Source organism: Neltuma alba, unplaced genomic scaffold (genome assembly GCF_004799145.2).
Source record: "Neltuma alba isolate B1F8T4 unplaced genomic scaffold, ASM479914v2 tig00013554_pilon, whole genome shotgun sequence".
In the NCBI taxonomy this organism is placed as follows: domain Eukaryota; kingdom Viridiplantae; phylum Streptophyta; class Magnoliopsida; order Fabales; family Fabaceae; genus Neltuma; species Neltuma alba.
The window spans coordinates 1-20423 of record NW_021637760.1 but is presented as its reverse complement, the minus strand read 5'-3'; the positions used below and the strand labels follow the sequence as shown (position 1 = coordinate 20423).

The 20423-nt window shown below is 30.8% G+C and overlaps 1 protein-coding gene across 1 annotated transcript; it reads right to left on the bottom strand.

The window, feature by feature from the left end:
* Positions 1–1313: 1313 nt before the first annotated feature.
* On the bottom strand, positions 1314–4322 carry LOC114738177 (CASP-like protein 1B1). Its single transcript, XM_028926198.1, has 3 exons — positions 4033–4322; positions 2470–2593; positions 1314–1672 (listed from the first exon to the last, which is right to left on the bottom strand). The coding sequence occupies exons 1-3, from the start codon at positions 4296–4298 to the stop codon at positions 1433–1435; spliced, it is 630 nt and encodes a 209-aa protein (XP_028782031.1). The 5' UTR covers positions 4299–4322; the 3' UTR covers positions 1314–1432.
* Positions 4323–20423: the final 16101 nt, after the last annotated feature.

The window sequence follows — 20423 nt, the reverse complement described above, 5'->3', positions numbered from 1 at the left end:
CAATAACAACCTTACCATACTTAGCATCAAAGGTTAGGCTTTACGCATAACCATGATATAAAAAAATGAAACTTATCATTGATAGAGTCATTAGGGGTTCAGTTCATGTCAAATCATAATGGAAAGATAAAAACATACAATAACACTTCATATCTCTGTCATTCATGAGTTTCATATCATAGAACAGGAGGGGAAAAAGAAACAACAGTGATTTATGCCTTTTGCCATGGTGAGGCTGATGTCTCACTAGGGCAAAGGCCAGGTATGCTTTGTCGTGACAAAACCTGAAGTTCATGACAAGATTTGAAAAAAGGTCTAATTCGATTTTTAGGGCTTCTATCCAATCCTAGGATTTAAAAATGCACTATTTTCACAACAACCAGTTACACCAATCTAATCCTTGGTTATAATCAGTAATTTTGACAGTTTTCAGTTTGGTTTTCCTATTCCAAATTCTTTTAAAATTTATCCTAAAGGTTACTCTTTAATTAAAGGTCATCTAAAATATCTAGAATTATCCCTTAAAATGTTATGTGCTAGAAGAAGGGGTGTGTTTTCTTGCTACGTCAAAAGGAAATTTAATTTCTTATTCCAAACTTTGGATTAAGGTAGAAATTTACTTCAAAGTTTTCACTCAATAACACTAGGCATCTGATTTTTTTTTTTTGAAAATTCATAACAATATTGCTTCATACTGTTTTAACTATCGTTGGCCATTAAAATAATAATGTTGAGTGTTAATATTTTTAATAATAAGGAACAATATTGCTATAATTTTAAACTATATATCAAGGCACACCAAGAAAAAATTTTGGGTACCTAACACTTCTGAGTGAAAACTTTCAGGACAAAATTGTACCTTAACTATTATTTATATATAATAGATGTGTCATATGCACATATAGTCATAAAAATATATGTAGATTATTTATACAAAAACTATAATTTAAAAAGTCCATTACTCACTATCCTACTTGAATAAAATTAACAAGGGTAAAGAAAAGTCTGTGTAAACTTAAAATTTTATAGGAGTTTTGTTATATCAAGTTCTAGATGACAATGCTATCTGCATATACCTCAAAAGTATTTTAAAAAAATTATGCAACTATAACATGTTAAATACGAACTTATTATTTGTTATTTTCTTTAACGAATTATCAAATCAGAAATTTATAAACCAAATTATTAACTGTTTAAAATAAAAGTAATTCCAAAAAAAAAAGCACGGCATGGGTGCCAAATTGTGATTTAATTTATTTGGATAAGGTCTAAGCCTAGCATGGGAACTTTATAAGGGTGAAAAAAACAGCCCATTAATTAAGTAGCAATAATGCCACACACGCATTTATTAGTGCTTCTTGCACAACTAATTACAGAGATCAAGCTTTGCTAGCCAAACATTAAACAAACTCAACACAAAAGGCATATATAATCATGGAACAATATCGTTAATGCGATTTGGCTTGAGTAGTTTGATGATGGACATCCCTGTGATAATGAGGAGGAGAAGGATGCCGGCAAAGGATGCGGCAAGGGCGCCGCCGCCTCGGTGACAATAAGCTTCAAATTTGTCACAGATTTTGTCCCACCTTGCATGAGAGTTGCCATTCTTCCCTAACTCCGACATGAACGTTGCTGCACCATCTCCGGCGGCTGCTAGGGCCATGACCATCTTTATTGCATAAAACATAGCGACATGAGTGGTATTTTTCGTGATTTATGAAAAATACGTTTTTCTATAGACTATATATAACTGCTAAGGTAGGAATCTTGAAAATTTTCAAATATCAATGAGGACTTGCTAAAGAAGTATTTGGATCTGTCAAAAAGGTATGACTTGAAGTGAAAATCATACACATTAGAGACATGAAATACTGAAATAAATTGAATGGAAATAAATGTCAAATAAATTTTTCAACTGAAATAAAAAGGTTTTTTTTGCCTTAGATTAAACCAAATTGTATTTTTGTACTAAAATACAAATTGTTTAAAAAATATTTTTGACAAAACAATTGAAAGATTTTTCCTCATTTTAATTAAATTCACACAATTTTTATAAATTGAGAAGTGAGTTTCATGGATCTTTCCTAAAGGAAACATCCAAAAAAAAAAAATACCTCTGAAATTTTAAAGTTCCAAATCATGAATGAAAATAAAGATGTGTTGTCATTTACTTTTCAAATATTGTTAATTATTATTGAAGTGTGGTAAATAAGAATGATTTGGAATTTTGTAATTCAAAGGTGTTTTTTTTTTTTTTGGATTCTCCCTTTCCTAAATTTTGTATATATTTAAAGTATAAAAAACAAGTAATATAATATATAATATCAATAAAATTTGAGAAAAATCTGTATATATAATTTCTATCAATCCCCATTATTTTATAATTATAAACTATATAACTAGTCGAATTCCATATTGCCCAGCAAACAAAAAATATCTAATTTAATAAAATTTGAATATATGTACCATGTCAAGTATTGCAATTAGTGCAAGCCTGAGTCCTTTGTAATCAAATTGGCTTCCAAGTAAGTCCACTGCTATCATCACCAGATTATGCAGACATGCATTTCCATTGGCTATCACAAAGAACCTGTCCCCACCATACGTAGGCAACATAATCTCAGCCATAGATAAACGTAAGAATATCCGCTTCTTCAAATTATATACACTTTCAGTTTTCTGACCCTAAGATTTGTAAAACAATTAAAGATGATTCATGTCAATACAAAATATAAAACTTATATTAAGTTATACCATGTTACAAATCATTAAAATAATAAATAGAAATTTAATAGGTAAGTTACTATAATTTCAGCTCATTTTTAATTAAGTCTTTGCAAACTTTTTCTTTTATTGTGTTCTTATCATTTTCTCACATATATATACTGGTCCTATAATCATAAGTTTTTTTTTTTTACCAAATAATCATAATTTGTCAATTTATAAGAGAAATGACGCTTGTAGCTGATACCTGATGGTAATGTGGTTCTCACTCAATATACACCTAGATTAATTTTGCCACATAAATCTAATAAAATAAAAATCAACAAGATTATAGATTATACATAGATGCAAGGAGAAATTTATTAGTATATTTTTATTTTATGTTGATAATAAATAAATTATATTTCATCATTTTATTTTTAAAAACCTCTTTTATTATTTTGTATTTTATGATAACTTACATATCACTTAGTTACTATCCATATAAGCCATAATCAATTTATTACGATCATCAGGACTCATGTATATAATCGAGGAAACTGTGAGTAACCATTAAAAGAAAAAAAAACAATACAAAAATGTAATTAAAAGTCTGATAAAACCATAAAGAGTGAGGAACTGACTTTTCCTTAAATCAATACAAGAGTTAGCCATTAATCATCAATATAGATATAAGAGTTAATTAATGAAAGTCATCACACTATTATTATAAGAAGTCATAACATACTTTTCAGTTGCCTTGAAATTCACACAACACGCTAGACATATGGTTTCATATACTTTCATTCTTGAAGTTTCATATGTATGTGTGAAACTAGGAACTGGTTTTCAATGAGTACCATGATATTTATCGCTACGGTAAAATATAAATTATTGGGATATAGTTTTAATGGTCTAAACTTAAAATTTTTAACTAGTGATTTTTAAATAAAAATTATATTTTAATAAAACTTATAGTTAAGATATCACATTTATTTTGGATTATGTACCTATAAAAAAACTATTTTTAAAAAGACAAAAACATTAAATATGAAATCTTGGTCATCCACATTAATTTTCAATGGTTTAGATTTGATGAGTATCATGATGCTCATGAGCACTGAAACTAATTCTGTACATGAGGAACCGTACAATTCATGGAATCAGCAGTACATGAACGTTGTGAATAGCTATATATAAGAGTTATATATAACCCACTTTAGAAAGTGCCCATATTTGTTGAGTAGCCCTGAATATATATGCAATGCTTCTAATATATATGACATAGCAGTTATATATGAATGAGTGAGTGGTAGGGGGACTTACACAAAAGCTGGAGTGTGATGAAAGTTAGCGGTTATAGAAATTTTGATGGGATTGTTACCAATGGTGGCAATCACAAAGGATTTGGTCTGTTTGTTGAGAGCCATCACAATTGTGGCAGAAGCAGTCGCCAAAACTGCAAGCAGCCTCAAACACAAAAGAACCCAATCTGATCTCTTTCCCTTCGTCTTCCTCGGCGACATCATCGTCACGTTATTCACACTACTATTGTTCATCAGCTCTGTCTTTTCTGCATTTGATGAAGCCATTGTTGGTGTTGATCGAAGAACTATATGATTATTAAGAGAAGATGAAGAAGAAGATGATTATATATAAATAAAGAAGAAGTGCGATTGATGAGCCAAATGGGTTAATCAGGTCTAAGAAGGAAAGTAAGTTGTTTCTGTAAAATCTTTGGATGGTCTAACCGATTGAATTACTTGAGGTTGGTATTTGGTTGGTGAGAACATTTCTCAGAGTGCAGTCTTGCGTCAAACCAGAAATTTATCAAAGCTTTTGACTATAAATTTATTATTCTGTTCATAATCCTATGTTTGAATCTCTATCTAAAGATGTTTATTTTTTTAAAAAAAATAATAATATAATCAAAATGAATATAAAATATGTGGTGTGAGCCAAGTGTGTGTATAAAATATATAGGAAGTTATATGATTCGTAAAATATGGACAACAGGACTCCTCTTAGTATCTATCAGTATCTTTTCTTATTGTTTAAATAGCTCTCTCGGATTCATGTGCGATGGTTTTTTGAAAAAACAATTTGGGGTGAAGTAGCATAACTGATATTATTTTCCATGTGCATCTAGCGTCCTAATATTATTTATAGTACATCTTCTATTGGGGTTATGGATGCAAAAAAAAAAAAAATCAAAATACTGGATACCCATAAATAAAATTAGAGTATTAGATGCAATTGAAAAATAATATCTAAGTGCTGACTTTTTTTTTTCACATATATAGTTATGTGGCATGCAACTTTATTTCAATTCCTTTTAATGAGATTTAATATTAACCAACAAGAGTTGGGTCTAGCAGTAAGGACTACTCTCTCACAACATGGTAAACTAAGGTTTGAATCCTCACTATGAGATGAGCTCACATTTAGTACTTGACACTATCTCGAACAGAATTGACTCAAATAGAAAAATATCTGTGCCTACCCAAAAAAAAAAAAAGATTTCAACATTAAAAAAATTAGTGCGGTATAAAATTAAAAAAAAAAGGTAAATTATCATTGCTCAAGGGAAAACAAAATAATTTTAAAAAAATTAAGAAATAAAAGAAGTGAAAGTTTTACATATACTAAAACAAAGATAGTAATACAGGTCAACTCACGGGTTGTAAGCTAGCATAGCAGGCTAAAATTAACCTATTTCATATCACTAAGGGTGTGTTTGGTTGGAGGGGAGGGGAGGGGAGGGGAGGGGAGGGAAAATGAGCCCCTCCCCTCATTTGGTTAAAAATTTTGGAGGGGAGGGGAGCTAAAATGTCCCCTCCCCTCCCCCCTCCCTCCCCCCATTTTGGCTCCCCTCCAAATTGGGGGTTTTTGGAGGAGAGCCAAATTTTTGGACCATTATGCCCTTATAGTTTTTTTAATATTCCACTTCTACCCATAAAATATATTATTATAATATTTATTTCAAATAAAAAATATATTATCCTAAGTAAAAAAATAAAAAATATATACATGATTATAATTAAAAATATATTATAAAAAATTATTTAAATAAAAAATTATAATATTATAAAATTAATTGTTTTTTATAAATATATTATTTATTAAATATATTGTAAAGCTGGAAAAAAAGATAGCCTAAAGAGAATAAAATTTCATTTTTCTTAGAGCATATAAAATTTGTTAATTTGATTATTTTAAATATATTATTATATTAATTAGAATAGAAAATTACTGTACCAATTTTTTAATACACATATTAACATGATAAGACTAAATTTTTATTAAATTATATGATTTAAATTAAGATGTAAATTAATTTATATAATATATCAATAAAAAACATAAACTAATATGTAAGGGTAAAATGGTAAATTGATTATTACTATCCCTCCCTTCCCCTCCTTGAACTAAACAAGGGATCATTAAATATCCTCTCCTCCTCTCCTTTTTAATCAAACCAAACAAGGTGAGGATGAAACCTCCCCTCTCCTCCACTCCCCTACCCTACCCTCCCCTCAAACCAAACAGACCCTAAAAGGGGATTGACAAGCCACTAGCCAACCCTCTTTTTCAAATTTTAAATTTTTTAAATTAAGTTTTATTTTTTATAGACAGAAAAATTCTAGTTGTTTCTATATTTTCATAAAATCACATAATTAAATTAGTCTCAAAATTTGCAAATATAAACATATAATTTATTTTACATAATTATTTTATCAATATAAAGATGATAAATTAATAAAAAAAGAAATCAAACATGGAATTAAGTTTCAAATATAAAACAAGGCTGCTTTAACTTAAGCGCAAAATAATACTCAATTTTTTATTAAAATTGAAATTAAAAAATACCTGCTTTAAAGTGGGTTCAATTTTTCAACCCCAACCCGTCACTCTGTGATGAGTTAGGAAGTTGACTTACTGACCCAACTTATATTATCATTGAGGATAGCAATATGTGTGTGTATAAATATTTATATCAGATTTTTTATATTTTATTATGTTATGTTTTTCAATCAACTATGGGCATGTACCTTACTTCCGCAAAATTGCGTGAGTAATGCCAAATTCTCCAATTTTTTATATTCTTCTTAATAAAAATAAAAAATAGAAATAAATAATCAAGACTCATTTGCTGATGAAATATAAAATGATGTTCAATTACGTAATTAAATTTTAATATATTCTTACTTGTTTTAGAACTTTTATGCAACTTTGTCTTTACATATTAAACATTTTTCACTTACTTTAATGGGATTTAAATATTAGAAAATGATTGAGAAACTCTTAATATTAATAGGGCTTAGATGGATGGAATCCATATACCGTAAATAAAAAGCACACCTGATTCAAAGGAAGTCAACGAAGTAACCATAAGACGCTCCAACCACCAAGACAAGATGCTTCCGTGCTGATAGGAATTTGTAATATTTTATATTGATTATATTTTTTGGGATAATGTAATTTTCATTCCCTAGAGTTTAGGTACATTTTAATTTTGATGTCTTAAATTTCAAACTTATGGTTTTAGTCTTTAGAGGTATAATAGTGCTAAAATATGCTAAAATATTGTAAATGGCATTAAATTAAAACGATAACATGGACTCACCAAATAGTATCTAACTAGATCTTATGTGGATAAAAAGAAAAAAAAAAAAGGTCCTCCAAACACAATATAAAGAACAGTAGAGATGAATTCTTAAAACATAGCATGGTAAACAATTCCTCAAATGAACAGCAAGGAAGAAAAGAAGGGCTAAACAGCTGTGTTCTAAAGACATGTTCTTTTTTTCCCCCTTGTTATCCACACAAGATCTAGCTAGGTGTCATCTATTGAATCTACATTATCACTTTAACTCTATTTATTATGCTTCAATAAATTTTAATACCGTTACACCTCTAGGATTTAACATTTTAATACAGACTAAATTTCAGGGACTCAAACACAGGTTTAAAATTTGAAATACCAAAACAAAAATATGCCTCAATTTTAGATACCAAAAATTTTATCACCCCTAGGTTTTTTATAAAAGGAAAAATGGCAAATAAAGACCCTCTAATATGTAAAATTGTGATGTGGGACCTTTAATTTGGAAAATGACAAATAAAGACCTGATCCTATATTGCAAATATGAAATCTTGATAAAATGTCTAAAATGCCCCTCAGCCAAGTTATAATTTGGTCTACTGAAATTGTCATTAGCTAAAGTGAACTTGTCATTTCTTATAGTCAACTTGTTATTTGGCATACCCTCAGCTAAGTTGTGATTTAGTTTGCTGAAGTTGTCATTCGCTAAAGTGAACCTGTTATTTCCTATAGTCAACTTGTCACTTAGCCGAGGGGCATTTCAGGCATTTCACTAAGATTTCATATTTGCAATGAGACTGGGTCTTTATTTGCCATTTTTCAAATTGAAGATCCAAAATTGTAATTTCACATATTAGGGGTCTTTATTTGTCATTTTCCCTTTATAAAATAGTAATTAGCTTTGCGTGCTTATATTATGAGGACTAGGAGGAGATTTTATATTATTCTCTTATTTGAGACAATTTTTTAATCAAGACATAGTTCAGATTTTAATGTGAACAACTCTTTCAATAAATTTCCCATATTGTAAAAGATATCTCTTTCCACTAAACCCAACTCCTCTTAGTCTGTCATAATGAATTTGCTAATACACAGTGGCTTGGATTCAAATATATTAAGATACATTCTAGCATATAATTTTCCTCTCAAAATTAAAGGCTACAAATTCATTTACTATAACATAATAAACTACTGGATCTAGTGAAATAAATTTTGTTTACCAAAATAAAGACGCTAGTTAAATAAATAATGTATTAATCAATATTAATTAATTCTGTAAATAACAATTTTTTAAGTGATGATAGAATAATAGTAAAATTAAAACAAATCATACAATGAGCATAAGTTATAGTTTGCTCCTCTTATGTTGAAATTTGGTATCATTTGTATGTTCAATCCAAACAAAAGTCTAATAAATATATTGGGAAAACTTATATTTAAGTCTCAACTAAGGGTGTGTTTGGTTTGAAGAGAGAAGAGGGGAGGGGAGGTTTTAACCTCGCCTTATTTGGTTTGATTAAAAAGGAAGAGAGGGAGATATCTAATGATTTCTTGTTTGGTTCAAGAGAGGGAGGAGAGGGATAGTAATAATCAATTTACCATTTTACCTTTATATTTTGATTTATATTATTTTTATATAAATTAATTTAAATATTAATTCAAATTGTATAATTTATAAAATTCACACTAATAAAATAATATATGCTAAAAGAATCAAATTAATAATTTTATATTTAGGACGTTACTCATTATTTGGATTATTGTTTTGTGGGTATTGGGTAATATCAGTAAAATTGTTAAATTTTTTATTTAAAATTGATACCCATACTATTTGTTTAATTTAAAAAAATTAGCCTCATAATTTAATTTATTTGTTTAATTTAAAAAAGCTAGCCTCATAATTTAATTTAATTTATTTACATGATTGCTGTTAATATGTAATTAACAAATTTCTCATAATATTGAATAGATTCCTGTGTAATTTTTTTTAACAACAAAATACTTTAATTGATAGAAAATACGTCACAAACATAATCCAAAGATTATAAAATTAGAACTACAATACTTACAACTTCGAACCTATCATGCAAATAAATAAAACTCTTGATAATAAAACTCTTCTTTGAGCTTTTACAGCCTTCACCTTTCTATTCGTAAAGAAATGTCTTCATCATAGCTTATAATATTTTACTAACAATACAAAAAGTTTCAACAGAGCATACCCATGATAGTGCAAATCAAGTCATCCCTACTACTAAAAAGCTAAAATTGTTAGCACCTATCAAAATATACAAAAAGCATCAGTACCTACCTAGACATTATGTTGGGCTTATATCAAAAGTCATCATAATCAAATCATCATAATATAGAAAGCATCAATACCTAGACATCATAACAACTATTTAACTTGCTTCCTTATTGCAAGTGCACATTGAACAGCTGTTCTAAGCTTATCAACATCAGTCATAAGGAACCAATATATGTCAGGTATTTTTTCTGTCTCAATCCCATATTCTTCAAGCATTTTGCGAAGTTCTTCACCAGACAGCAGTGTTACTTGCATCTTTGTAGTGGCGACTTTTGTTATAGCTGTATTTCCTTGCAGTATTGCCTCAGTTCTTCTTTATAGTGCATCAGCCACCCAACATATTGCCTTAGTTAGTTCCTTTAAATTATTTTCATGCTCTTTGGATACTCGTATTGTCCTCTTACTACAAGCACTATTAGCAACAGGAGAATTATCTTTTTCAGGTGATAATCCTTGCCTAGGTGAGTTTTGTCCATCTAACTCAATAAAATCATCATCATTTTGTAATGAACATCTACCTTGTGAAACAAGGTTATCAATATCATTAACAGTTCTAGTGACCTCTTCCTGAGAACGACGTCTCTTCCTCCATTCACGCATTGTCTTCCCCTCATCTCTACTAGCTCTATCCACCCCATATAGTATTAGCATCTTCTTATAATTTGGAATAGGATTGTTTCTCCACTATGCTGCCATAGGTTTAGCCTAAAAAAATACAGGAAATAAAAGATATTAGCATGGAGATGAATTGTGCATATTAATATTATAGAAATCTAAAACTAGAAGAGTACTGTCCCAATAAGTAACATGTATATATACACATGTACCAGCAATAATAATAATAGTACCAACAGCTTACAAAGTTAGAAATTAAATATAAAAAAAAAAAGACAACATATATATAACACTTATACGTCAATCAGTGTATCCCAAACTTTTGGCTCAGCATCCCACAAATGAGTTGTTGGGTTCCAAGCAAACCCACTCAAACTTTTAAATATATTATAAACATCTGAAAAATTTCTATTTAAAGTCTTCCATCGGTTTTTGACCTTGTCTTTGTCAATTTGCTTACTGAACAAAGCACTTAAATATCTAATAATATTATCATAAGCAGTAGATGTAAAAGTGCCATTAACTTTATGGCCCTCATTATATTCAGTCATAAAAATATCAATGAGGGCATCATCCATATGTCTTGTCTAGTTTAGTACCTTCTTACTAGTATTTGGTGCCATCCTATAACATAAAAACATAAGCACATAATACAACAAACTGAATGCCTTAAATTGGAATTCAAAGTTTAAACTGAACAAGTAATACAACAAACTGAATGTCTTAAGTTGGAATTCAAAGTCTAAACTAAACAAGTAATACAATAAATTGAATTTGAACACAGTAATGCACATTAAACAACAAAATCAAACTCTAATCCTCAAGGTCATCCCCAAAATCATCACCAAAACCATGCTCGAGATTACTCTGGTAATCTGCCCATATAGAGCAGCTATATGTTCTCTAATAAGTTCACCTCGAGTAGCCTCATTATTGTCACTACTTGAAGCACGGTTATTGTCATTTGCTGCATTTTGTTGAAGAAGCTCCCTATCAACTTCTCTTATGAGATCTTCAGTAGGGTCAGTACTCATAAGGAAGTTATGAAGAATTATACAGGCATATATTATCATTTTTTGAACTTTGATGCCATATATATGTTCGGTTGTATTGGACAAAATTGCAAATCTTTTCTTGAAAATACCAAAAGCTCTTTCAATTGCATTTCATAACTTTGCATGTCAAAGGTTAAATAACTCCTTATGATTTAGGGGTGGATTTCTTTTTGAATACTCTTTCAAATGATAGCGAACTCCCCGATAAGGTGTTATAAACCCTCTTGTTAACATGAATCCAGCATTCACAAGATAATATTTACCTATCATAACAAAAGATAATTAGTGTATTGGTTTTATAATCCCTAATGAATGTAAACTTAAGCAAAATTGGTAAAACATTTACCATCAGGAATTTTAAGGCTATCATCCCTTGTTAATGCATTTTTAATAATATGTGAGTCAAATGCACTGCCTTTCCATCCAGGAAGCACATAAGTGAACTTTAGGTCAAATGTACATGCTGTTAACACATTCTGTGTTGAGAATTCCATCCTTCCACGATATCGAGGAGCATCTACAAAAGGCACATTGACTCGTATATGTGTTCCATCTATAGCACCAAGGCAATCCTTAAAATATGGGAAGAACTTACTCTCATTTTGAATTTCAAGAGGGATTGTTGACCCATGAGGTTGTACAATAAATTTTTCTTCTAACTCAATGATAGCCACCAAAACTATATGAAGATGACGACTAATTGTCTCGCCAGAACGTCTAAACCAAAAATTAACTTCACAATTTTTAACACTATGTGTTAATATATAAAGAGTTTTTGCAACTTGTTCTTCCACGCTAGATCACCTAGTGGGTTGCAAACCACCATCTCTTTCTAACATACTATACAATTCTAAGAATGCTCTAGGAGACATTCTAATGATGTTTTGACTAGATGAACAATTACTTATTCTATTCATTATTTCATCATGTACCATTTCTCTCTTGTCACTCAAACTATAACTTATTTGTGGAGGACAAACTTCATTGTCATTTGTGCAATAATACATATAAGTAGAGCTATTATTTTTTGATGCAATTCAAGCCATTGCCGCACCAATAAGTAGTATTGAGTTTCCAAGTCCATCAAAGACACAAATAATAAAGTCATGAGCTAGCTGTGGTTAAAAAAAAAAAGTCATGAGCTAGCTATGATTGAAAAAAAAAAGAAGATAAAGTCATGAGCTGGCTATTTATGCAATGATTTTCATTAATGATAATTTATAATTACCAACCACAAGCAAAAATATTGTCAGCAAGAATTGTCATGAAGATGGAATGCTTGAAATTAAACCCAAATAAGACTTAAATGATGACATGACTCCTTTAAAAAAGAGAGGCTAGATGAGATATGTCTTGAAAGATTTCAGCAATACAGTTGAAATTTCATTCAGTTGTGGATTTTACAAGGTAATTTTTCCCCTGTTCCCTTTAATTGGTGTATAGATTTTCTCTTAACTTGTCCACTCAAGTTATACTATCAAGTAGTCACTTGAATTCAGGCAATCAGTATAGCAAAGAGTTTTTATTTTAGTTTTTTCCCCCATTTTTGCAATTTCGAGAAAGTAAAGTAAATTTCTGTGAGGTTTTATTAGAATATTCTAATTATAAAGAACTCATTAAGTTAATTGATTATCACGTATATTATGGAAAAAGAAGTCAAGTTGAACAGTTACTCATGCTTCTCTGTTGATTATGCATGACAAAGCTACTCTGCAGTAATTATATGGCTGTCACTTGTGTTGAGATTCTCTAAGGTGTCATGCTATGTATGGCATCTGCTGCCAATTGAAACGATCAAAATAAACTTGTACATCTTTTTACATCACTTAATTGGGATATTGGCAATGTCATTTAGCTGCCTATAAGCGTCCTAGATGTTGCTATTATATGTTATTCTAACTTCTCAATTGTCATAAGAATTTGTCGTTAACAGGTATAATTAGTTGTTTGAAGATGTCTTCATCTTTTGCTTAAGTAAAGGGATGCTCCTTGGACTATTCGAAACCCAAAGTTACAGTAGAAAAATTTATAACTGTTGACAGCTAAGCTCGGTTTTCTTAGACATATCCTTCTAGCCTTCCATGTCTTCTCTACGAATCCTATAAAATGTCTCCTCTCGGATAAATAAGGCACCATACAACCTGTATGTGTTTCTTCAAAGATGCCCGTTTTTGAGGAACATGACCAGGATTTCTATGAGTATGAACAAGAGCATAACAGGTGTGGCTATTTCTAAGTTTTTGAGTGCTTAAAATTTGAAATTGTCTCGACCCATTTGAAGAATGAGAATGAACTGGACGGGATTTTGAAGAACAATCATAACAAAAATATCTAAGAAGCAATTACGATTTGGGAAAAGGATATTTTGGTGATTCACACACCAAATATGATTAACTTCAAGCACTACCACAACAATCACAACTAACTTATATGCTCGGTTCACAGATCGTGTTTCAGACCAAAAGTTAAAAACAATAGCAGCAAACAAATCTACATGTAGTTGAAGAAATATACCTGAAAGAAAGTGCTGAACAAGAAGAAAATAGTAGATGAAGGCACAGATCCGGCAACAAATGGCGAGGACGACAGGCACCGATAATGTTTTTTGGACCACACACACGTCAATAGTGAAGGCAAGAGAAGAAGAGGGAGCAACGAAAGAAAAATATTGAAGTATCTGAAAGAATAACTTTATTTTTTACAAAGGGGCATTTGATGGAATATTATAAAACTAATGAGGATAAATTAGTCAGGATATTGAGCCTCCCTCCAAAAAACCCCAATTTGGCTCCCCTCCCCTCCAAAATTTTCAAAGAAATGAGGGGAGGGGCTCATTTTTCCTCCCTTCCAACCAAACACACCCTAAAAGATTTTACTATTGGAAGATTCTTTAAGATGTTCAAATTAATCTCAAGTCTTAAGAAATATGTGAGTGAGAGATTGTAATTATGAATTGACTTTCTTGGCTTTATTGATCTATATAGTTGTTACTCTCAGCACCTCTCTCTTGTCAATTCCAACTCTTTTATTTCTTAATTGTATTTATTGTAGCACAATTAACAAGTTAGGATGCTCTAAATGACAACTTATTGTGGTTCAATTAATAAGTTAGTGTGTGGCACGAAATGATAATTTGTATAGGCACAATTGACAAGGGTTGACATTGACTGGGGAGGATATTGAGGGTGAGACGATCAAATTCACTGTTATAACCTCACTTATAAGCCTCTTAGCACTTGCGATTAATTTGAACATTCTGCATGATAATAAATTTTTTTACTTGAGACTTGAATGTAATTTTTTTCAAATATATTCTTAGCATTTAGAAAACTCATTTCAAGCAAAACTTCTATTCCATATTCATCAAATCTGCCCCTCTTTATGTCCAAAATTAGCATTTAAAAAAAATTACTTTTAGCGTTGTCTCATAGCATGATAAATTAGAGTTCAAATCCCCACTGAAAAAGATATCAATATTTAGTGTTAGATACATATGCCTAACAAAAAAAAAGTTATTTACTTTTCTTTTCATCTTTAGCTTTCATCAATTTCTAATGCTAGTCAAGATTAACAGTTCAACTCTTAATAAATTGGCTACACTCAAACATCAACATGTGGTGATTTGGAGTTCACATATTCAAAACTAAACCCCATACTTTCAACGAGTTCATCCAAGGTTATATATCCTTGTTTAGTTATATATTCTCATCAAAATAAACTTCTCACTGACCATATTTAGCAAAGGTTCCTCCATTACTATTCAAATCCTCTCCGGATGGCCAAACATTATCTGCTGATTCAAAGGTTCTTCCATTCCCACATTATTGTTGAAACCCCCTCCATCAGAATACAAGGTATGTATCAGTACTTTTGTTAGGATGAATATTTAGTGATTTTAGCAGTATGATGTTATAAAAAATTGTAAGTATGAGATTATTTTACTAGTGATTCAAGATATTAAATTGATATCTAGTTCTTAGTGAAAATTTAAATTATTTTTTATTTTTTTATTTCTCACCGGTTTGACCCTTGATTTGACTCCAGTTTGACTCATTGAGCCTTGACCCACTACCTTGACCTATTCAATTGCCAGTCCGATTTTCAGTATCTTGATTGAAATTGAATTGTGTGTCTCTGTTTATGATGACATATAATGGGTCACATTCTTAGCTTTCCCTTTTGTTTTGTTTTGTTTTTTGTTTTTGTTTTTTTCCCTTGTTGATTTATCATGCATGATGAGGATGCTCAATTGCAATTTTTTGCCAACTAGGATAGTTTAGTGATGACTAGATATGAGATGTGTGTGATAAAAGAGAAAAATATAAATGATTAAAAAAATTAATGACTTGGTTTTAAGCAAGTCGAAAATTCAAAGATTGAATCGCACTAAGTCATATTTGATGGATTAAGTTTTAAGTAAATTAAAAATTAAAAAATTAAGAGATTAATTTTTTCTTTATTTTTTCTCATTAGCATTATTAGGATATTACCAAAATCATAAAAGGTAAAATAGTAAAAAAAATTTGGCTCCCTTTCCTTCCAAAACTTTCAACCATGCTCCCCTCACCTTCCCTTCTCTCCAACTAGACACACCCTAAAAGATATATCTAGAATAATTAGAAATGAAAACATGCTTGAGCTATACGAAACAATGATATGGGAAAATACCTCGTTACACACTAATAGAAAAATGGTATTGTAGGCTGAGTAAAATGGGTCTTTTAGACTAGAGTCACAATTCGATTAAGAGTCTGTTTGGATCAGCAATTGGAAAAGTAGCTTATTGTCAATTTGACTTATGAAAAAGTAAAGTTGGATAAAAACTAAATTGGATAAGCTGAATTATGTTTGGATTGGAGTTTAGAAAAGTGAATTTGCAAAAGTAAGATTGATAAAGGGTTGTTTGGATTATAGTAGAGTAAAAGTAATTTTGGTTGTAAAATGACCAAAATGAATGTGAGTTTTAATAGATAATAAAACATGATTAAAAAAATGATTTCACATAATATAATGAAATTAAAATAATTTAATATGAAGAAATTAAATTTAATGAGTGAATTAAATTTTAAAACTTCAGAGAAATCATAAAAAATATTTTAAATATAAAGTGAAACATGAAAAAATAAAAGTATATTTCCAGTAGCATGTTTAAAAATAAAAATATATTTCTAACTTATTTATTACTTTCAACTAATTTTAATTGATTTTTTGTTATCTATAAATTTGTTATTTGAGGCTTATAATAAGAACCAAAGGAGACAATAAATTTCTTAACTTTTTCTTTCTCCATGTTTTAAAAGCTATAAGTCATAAGTTATTGGCCCGTTTGGAATAGCTTATAAGTAGCTTTTTAATAATGGTTTACAGAATACGAGACAAGTGTGTGAGAGGAGTTTTGTCTCGGTTTACGTGAAACGTGCTTATAGAAAATTTCTTAAGCCTTCCCAAATAAGCCCTACAAGTCATAAGCTGTTAATTTTATTCTATAGCTTATCTTAGTTTTTCATACAAAAGTCAGATTGCCCAATTGCCTATCTAAGCAGCATCCAAATTTTCAATTGGGCTTCTATCCAATTTAAGTTACTTGAAAAACCCAACCAAGCAGACACTAAAAAATCTCCTCTTTTTGCATCGGTTTCGCTGCTACCATAGAAAAAGTAACTTTTTTAGACAAGGAGGAGAAAAAGGATCCTTTAATAGGTACCTTGTTGTTAAGTGTGCAGTAGTGTGAAGCAAGCCGAGCAGGCGTTGTGCTCAGTAGTTGCTGCTCTGTTGTATAGCTAAGCATGGGAAAAAGGAGAACCAAGAGATAGAGGAGAGGCCAAGGAAAGGGATGACGCACTGAAATTGTCCTTTGGTACTTTAATATGATGATCAAGTGAAGGAGGAAGATGACATTCCAAGAAAATAACAGAGAAGGAGGATTAAGTTCAGAGTTTAAATAGACAGTGATAAGATATGATGACCTTTGAGCTTTAGACACATGTTACTTAAACGATGTAGATAACTATCATTTACATCACTATCGTAGAAAATTGGTGTACATTAAACAATTTTATTTTGACTTCATTTTTTGATTATTTATATTAAAGAGCAATAAATAATTAACGTTATATTGATCATTTGAGGAGCTTGTATAAATGTTGTACCATTATTTAAAAAATGTCTCTGCACACATTTATTACATCAGAACGGTTTAGATAAAGCGGTTTGAAAAAGGGGTTTTCTGGCAGTGGCAATTCCATACTCATCACATCCTTTTTGGTTGAGACTTGCTACATGAAACTAAACACAACTAAGAACGCAGCAAAGAATACAGGTCAATTTGCATGCTCATGATGAAAACTGAGCTTCCTCTAAAAGGAAAAGTTAGAATCATGTTCCGATGATGAGAGCATAGAACACAGGAAAAGTTGAGTTCCAGCTTATGAATAAATGATTTTTTTTTTTCTGAAACTGCTACCTTTTTTCCCCCTTCAATTTACACTATAAAAGGTGAATGAGGTTATCTCATTATGAAAGTTAATTTCATTTCCTTTCTAAGCTTGCAAGGCTATTTCATATCGGTAGAGCTGGGAATCAGGGTCGGCCCGGCCTTCCAGGGCTGGCCCTTCAGGGCTGACGGGCTTAAAAGGGCCGGCCCTACAGGGCTGAAATTTTAAAAATACTCCAATTTGCTAGGCCCGGCCCTTAAGCTACAGGGTCAGGGCTGGCCCGCGGGCTTTTAGCCCGTTTAAGAAAAAATACTATTTTTATATTTATCATATTTTTTAATAAAAATATAAAAATAAACCAATAAAATTATTAATAAAAGACATAAATATGAATAAAATTAAGTCACAAATATAAAATATCATCATATATAAATATTCATCAACATCTAAGAACATCTAAAACATTCATTAACAAGATAATAACATCTAAAAGTTTTATCTGTAATGCAATTGTGCAATAAATAAACATTATCATTAATCTTTTGAAACCTCATCATCACTATAACTAATTACTTTTCTTCATAAGTATGCTTTTCTTTTTTAACAAAAATATCAAGTTTTTCTTCTTTATAAGAATTTTATTTTTAAATTCTGCAATCTAACTATTATTTTACTTTAATGTGAGAAATATTATTGTTGAAACTTATGAATTTTTAATTCAAATTATAGAATCACAAGTTATATAAGTATAAAAATATTCTATTATCAAATATATATATAGTTTAAAAATATCAATGCATATAATATAAATCAAATCATTATTAAAGTCCAAATTAACCTATTTTTTAAAAATTTAATTGGATAAATTATTGTTTAAAACTAAATTTAATTTTAAAATGATAATAATAACTAAATATTTGAAATATTATTAACAATGTAAAAAATTAATAACATTAATATTATATAAAAAATTTAAAAAATAAAAAAATTATAAAAGGGCCGGCCCGCGGCCTTCCAGGGCCGGCCCTTTTAAGCCCTCGGCCCTTCAGGGCTTATTTCTCATTTTAAGAGAAAAATATTAAGTCTGGCCCTCATAATTTCAGGGCCTAAACAGGCCGGCCCGACGGGCTCGGCCCGTTTTTCCGGCTCTACATATCGGAACCTAATAATGGAAAAAGAGGGAAAGTGAAAAAGGAGAAGAGGAAGAAGTCTTTTGCCAAATTTGCTAATGTCATGGAAAGTTAAAGCTATATTATGTCGTCATATTGATAAGGTGAGATTTACACCATTACATCATTTACATACAGTTCAGTGGTTTAAATTTTTAATTAATAATTTTTAAATGAAAAAGATCATTTTTTTAAGGGAGAGTTATCATGAGGTCTTAAAGAAAAAATTTAGTTAAAAAAATTATTAACAAGTGGCCAGCTTAAACATATTGTCATTGTATTTTTTCAGTTGTCAATAAACTTTATGGTAATTAAATTCCTTTCTTGTGACCTAATTGTGATTCTTCTTTTTTTAACGAATTAACAACTAAAAAATAATATTTGTTTTAAATTTTATGGACATTAAAATATAAAAATAAAATTATATTAAATTCATCACTATGTAATGAGCACCAATTGTTTGGAATGATTTAAATAAGTACTTGTAAACACATTTTACATAAGTCAAACAAAAACTTTTTTACATACCTATCTTATATTTTGTGAATCATGATTTAAAATTTTTTTTAAAGTTATTTTAAGCGATCCACCTCACGTAAAATGAGTCCCCATATATATATATATGTATATATTTGGGTGGGGGGTGCCCCTTGTACTTTTCATCAGGCGGTTGATGATGACATCGTTAGAGCTCGAGCCGTTTGTCAAAATTTTTAAGGGGGTTTTGATTATGGGCAAAAAGCATCCCGCCAAAACTATTCCTCACTTTAAGCTATCACCCAGGCAATTGGCAAAAGCCCTAAACCCTGCAACTCCACTTCACTCTCTCAACCCCTGCACACTCGCTCAGCCACTGCACGCGCTCGCTCACAGTCACAACAACACACTCATCTCTAATGGCGAACCTATGAAACCCTCACCAATTCAAAACTCCACGAAACTTCTTTCCCCTTCTTCTATGGCTTTTGCCTCTGCTCTTAGGGTCTCATCCATTCTTAGGTACCGTCTCTCTCCGCCCCTTGCTCCGACAAGCTTGTCTCGGCTCCGGCAGAGCTTCTCAGGGAACCGTTTTCTCTCCGCTAGTCCCCCCACAAACTCCGGCTTGTCAGAGCTCGACGCCGGGATGAGGCGGTGCAGGCGGGAATAGATGAGAATGGGGGAGTCGCGGTGAGAGATAGAAATGACAATGATGGAAGGGTTGCGCCTACGGCAGCTCCCAAGGAGGCAACTGAAGCTTATATTGCTTATGCCATGTCTGTGTTGCTTGGTCGCGCATTGCCTGATGTTCGTGATGGCTTGAAGCCGGTGCACAGAAGAATTCTGTGAGTTTTTTTTTGTTTTTCTTAAATCAATGAGGTTGTTTTGTCTGAAGACAAGGAGTATTTTCATATCTTCACGTCCTCGTCTGAAGGCGAGGAATATCTTGGGAATTTTTTTTTGAAAAGTTATGATGTCATATTTTCTGAAGAAAGGACTGTCTTTAACTTTATGCCTTTTCTACTCTGCGCTTTGTGGTTGATAATAGTGACA

What these genes read in the sequence shown, in the direction of transcription:
- LOC114738177 (XM_028926198.1), bottom strand. Translation starts at nt 4,298, where the DNA reads ATGGCTTCATCAAATGCAGAAAAGACAGAGCTGATGAACAATAGTAGT. An exon ending in CATCACACTCCAGCTTTTGT is followed by an intron (nt 2,594 to 4,032) that starts GTAAGTCCCCCT and finishes TGGTGGGGACAG; the next exon opens with GTTCTTTGTGATAGCCAATG. An exon ending in TAATTGCAATACTTGACATG is followed by an intron (nt 1,673 to 2,469) that starts GTACATATATTC and finishes TATGCAATAAAG; the next exon opens with ATGGTCATGGCCCTAGCAGC.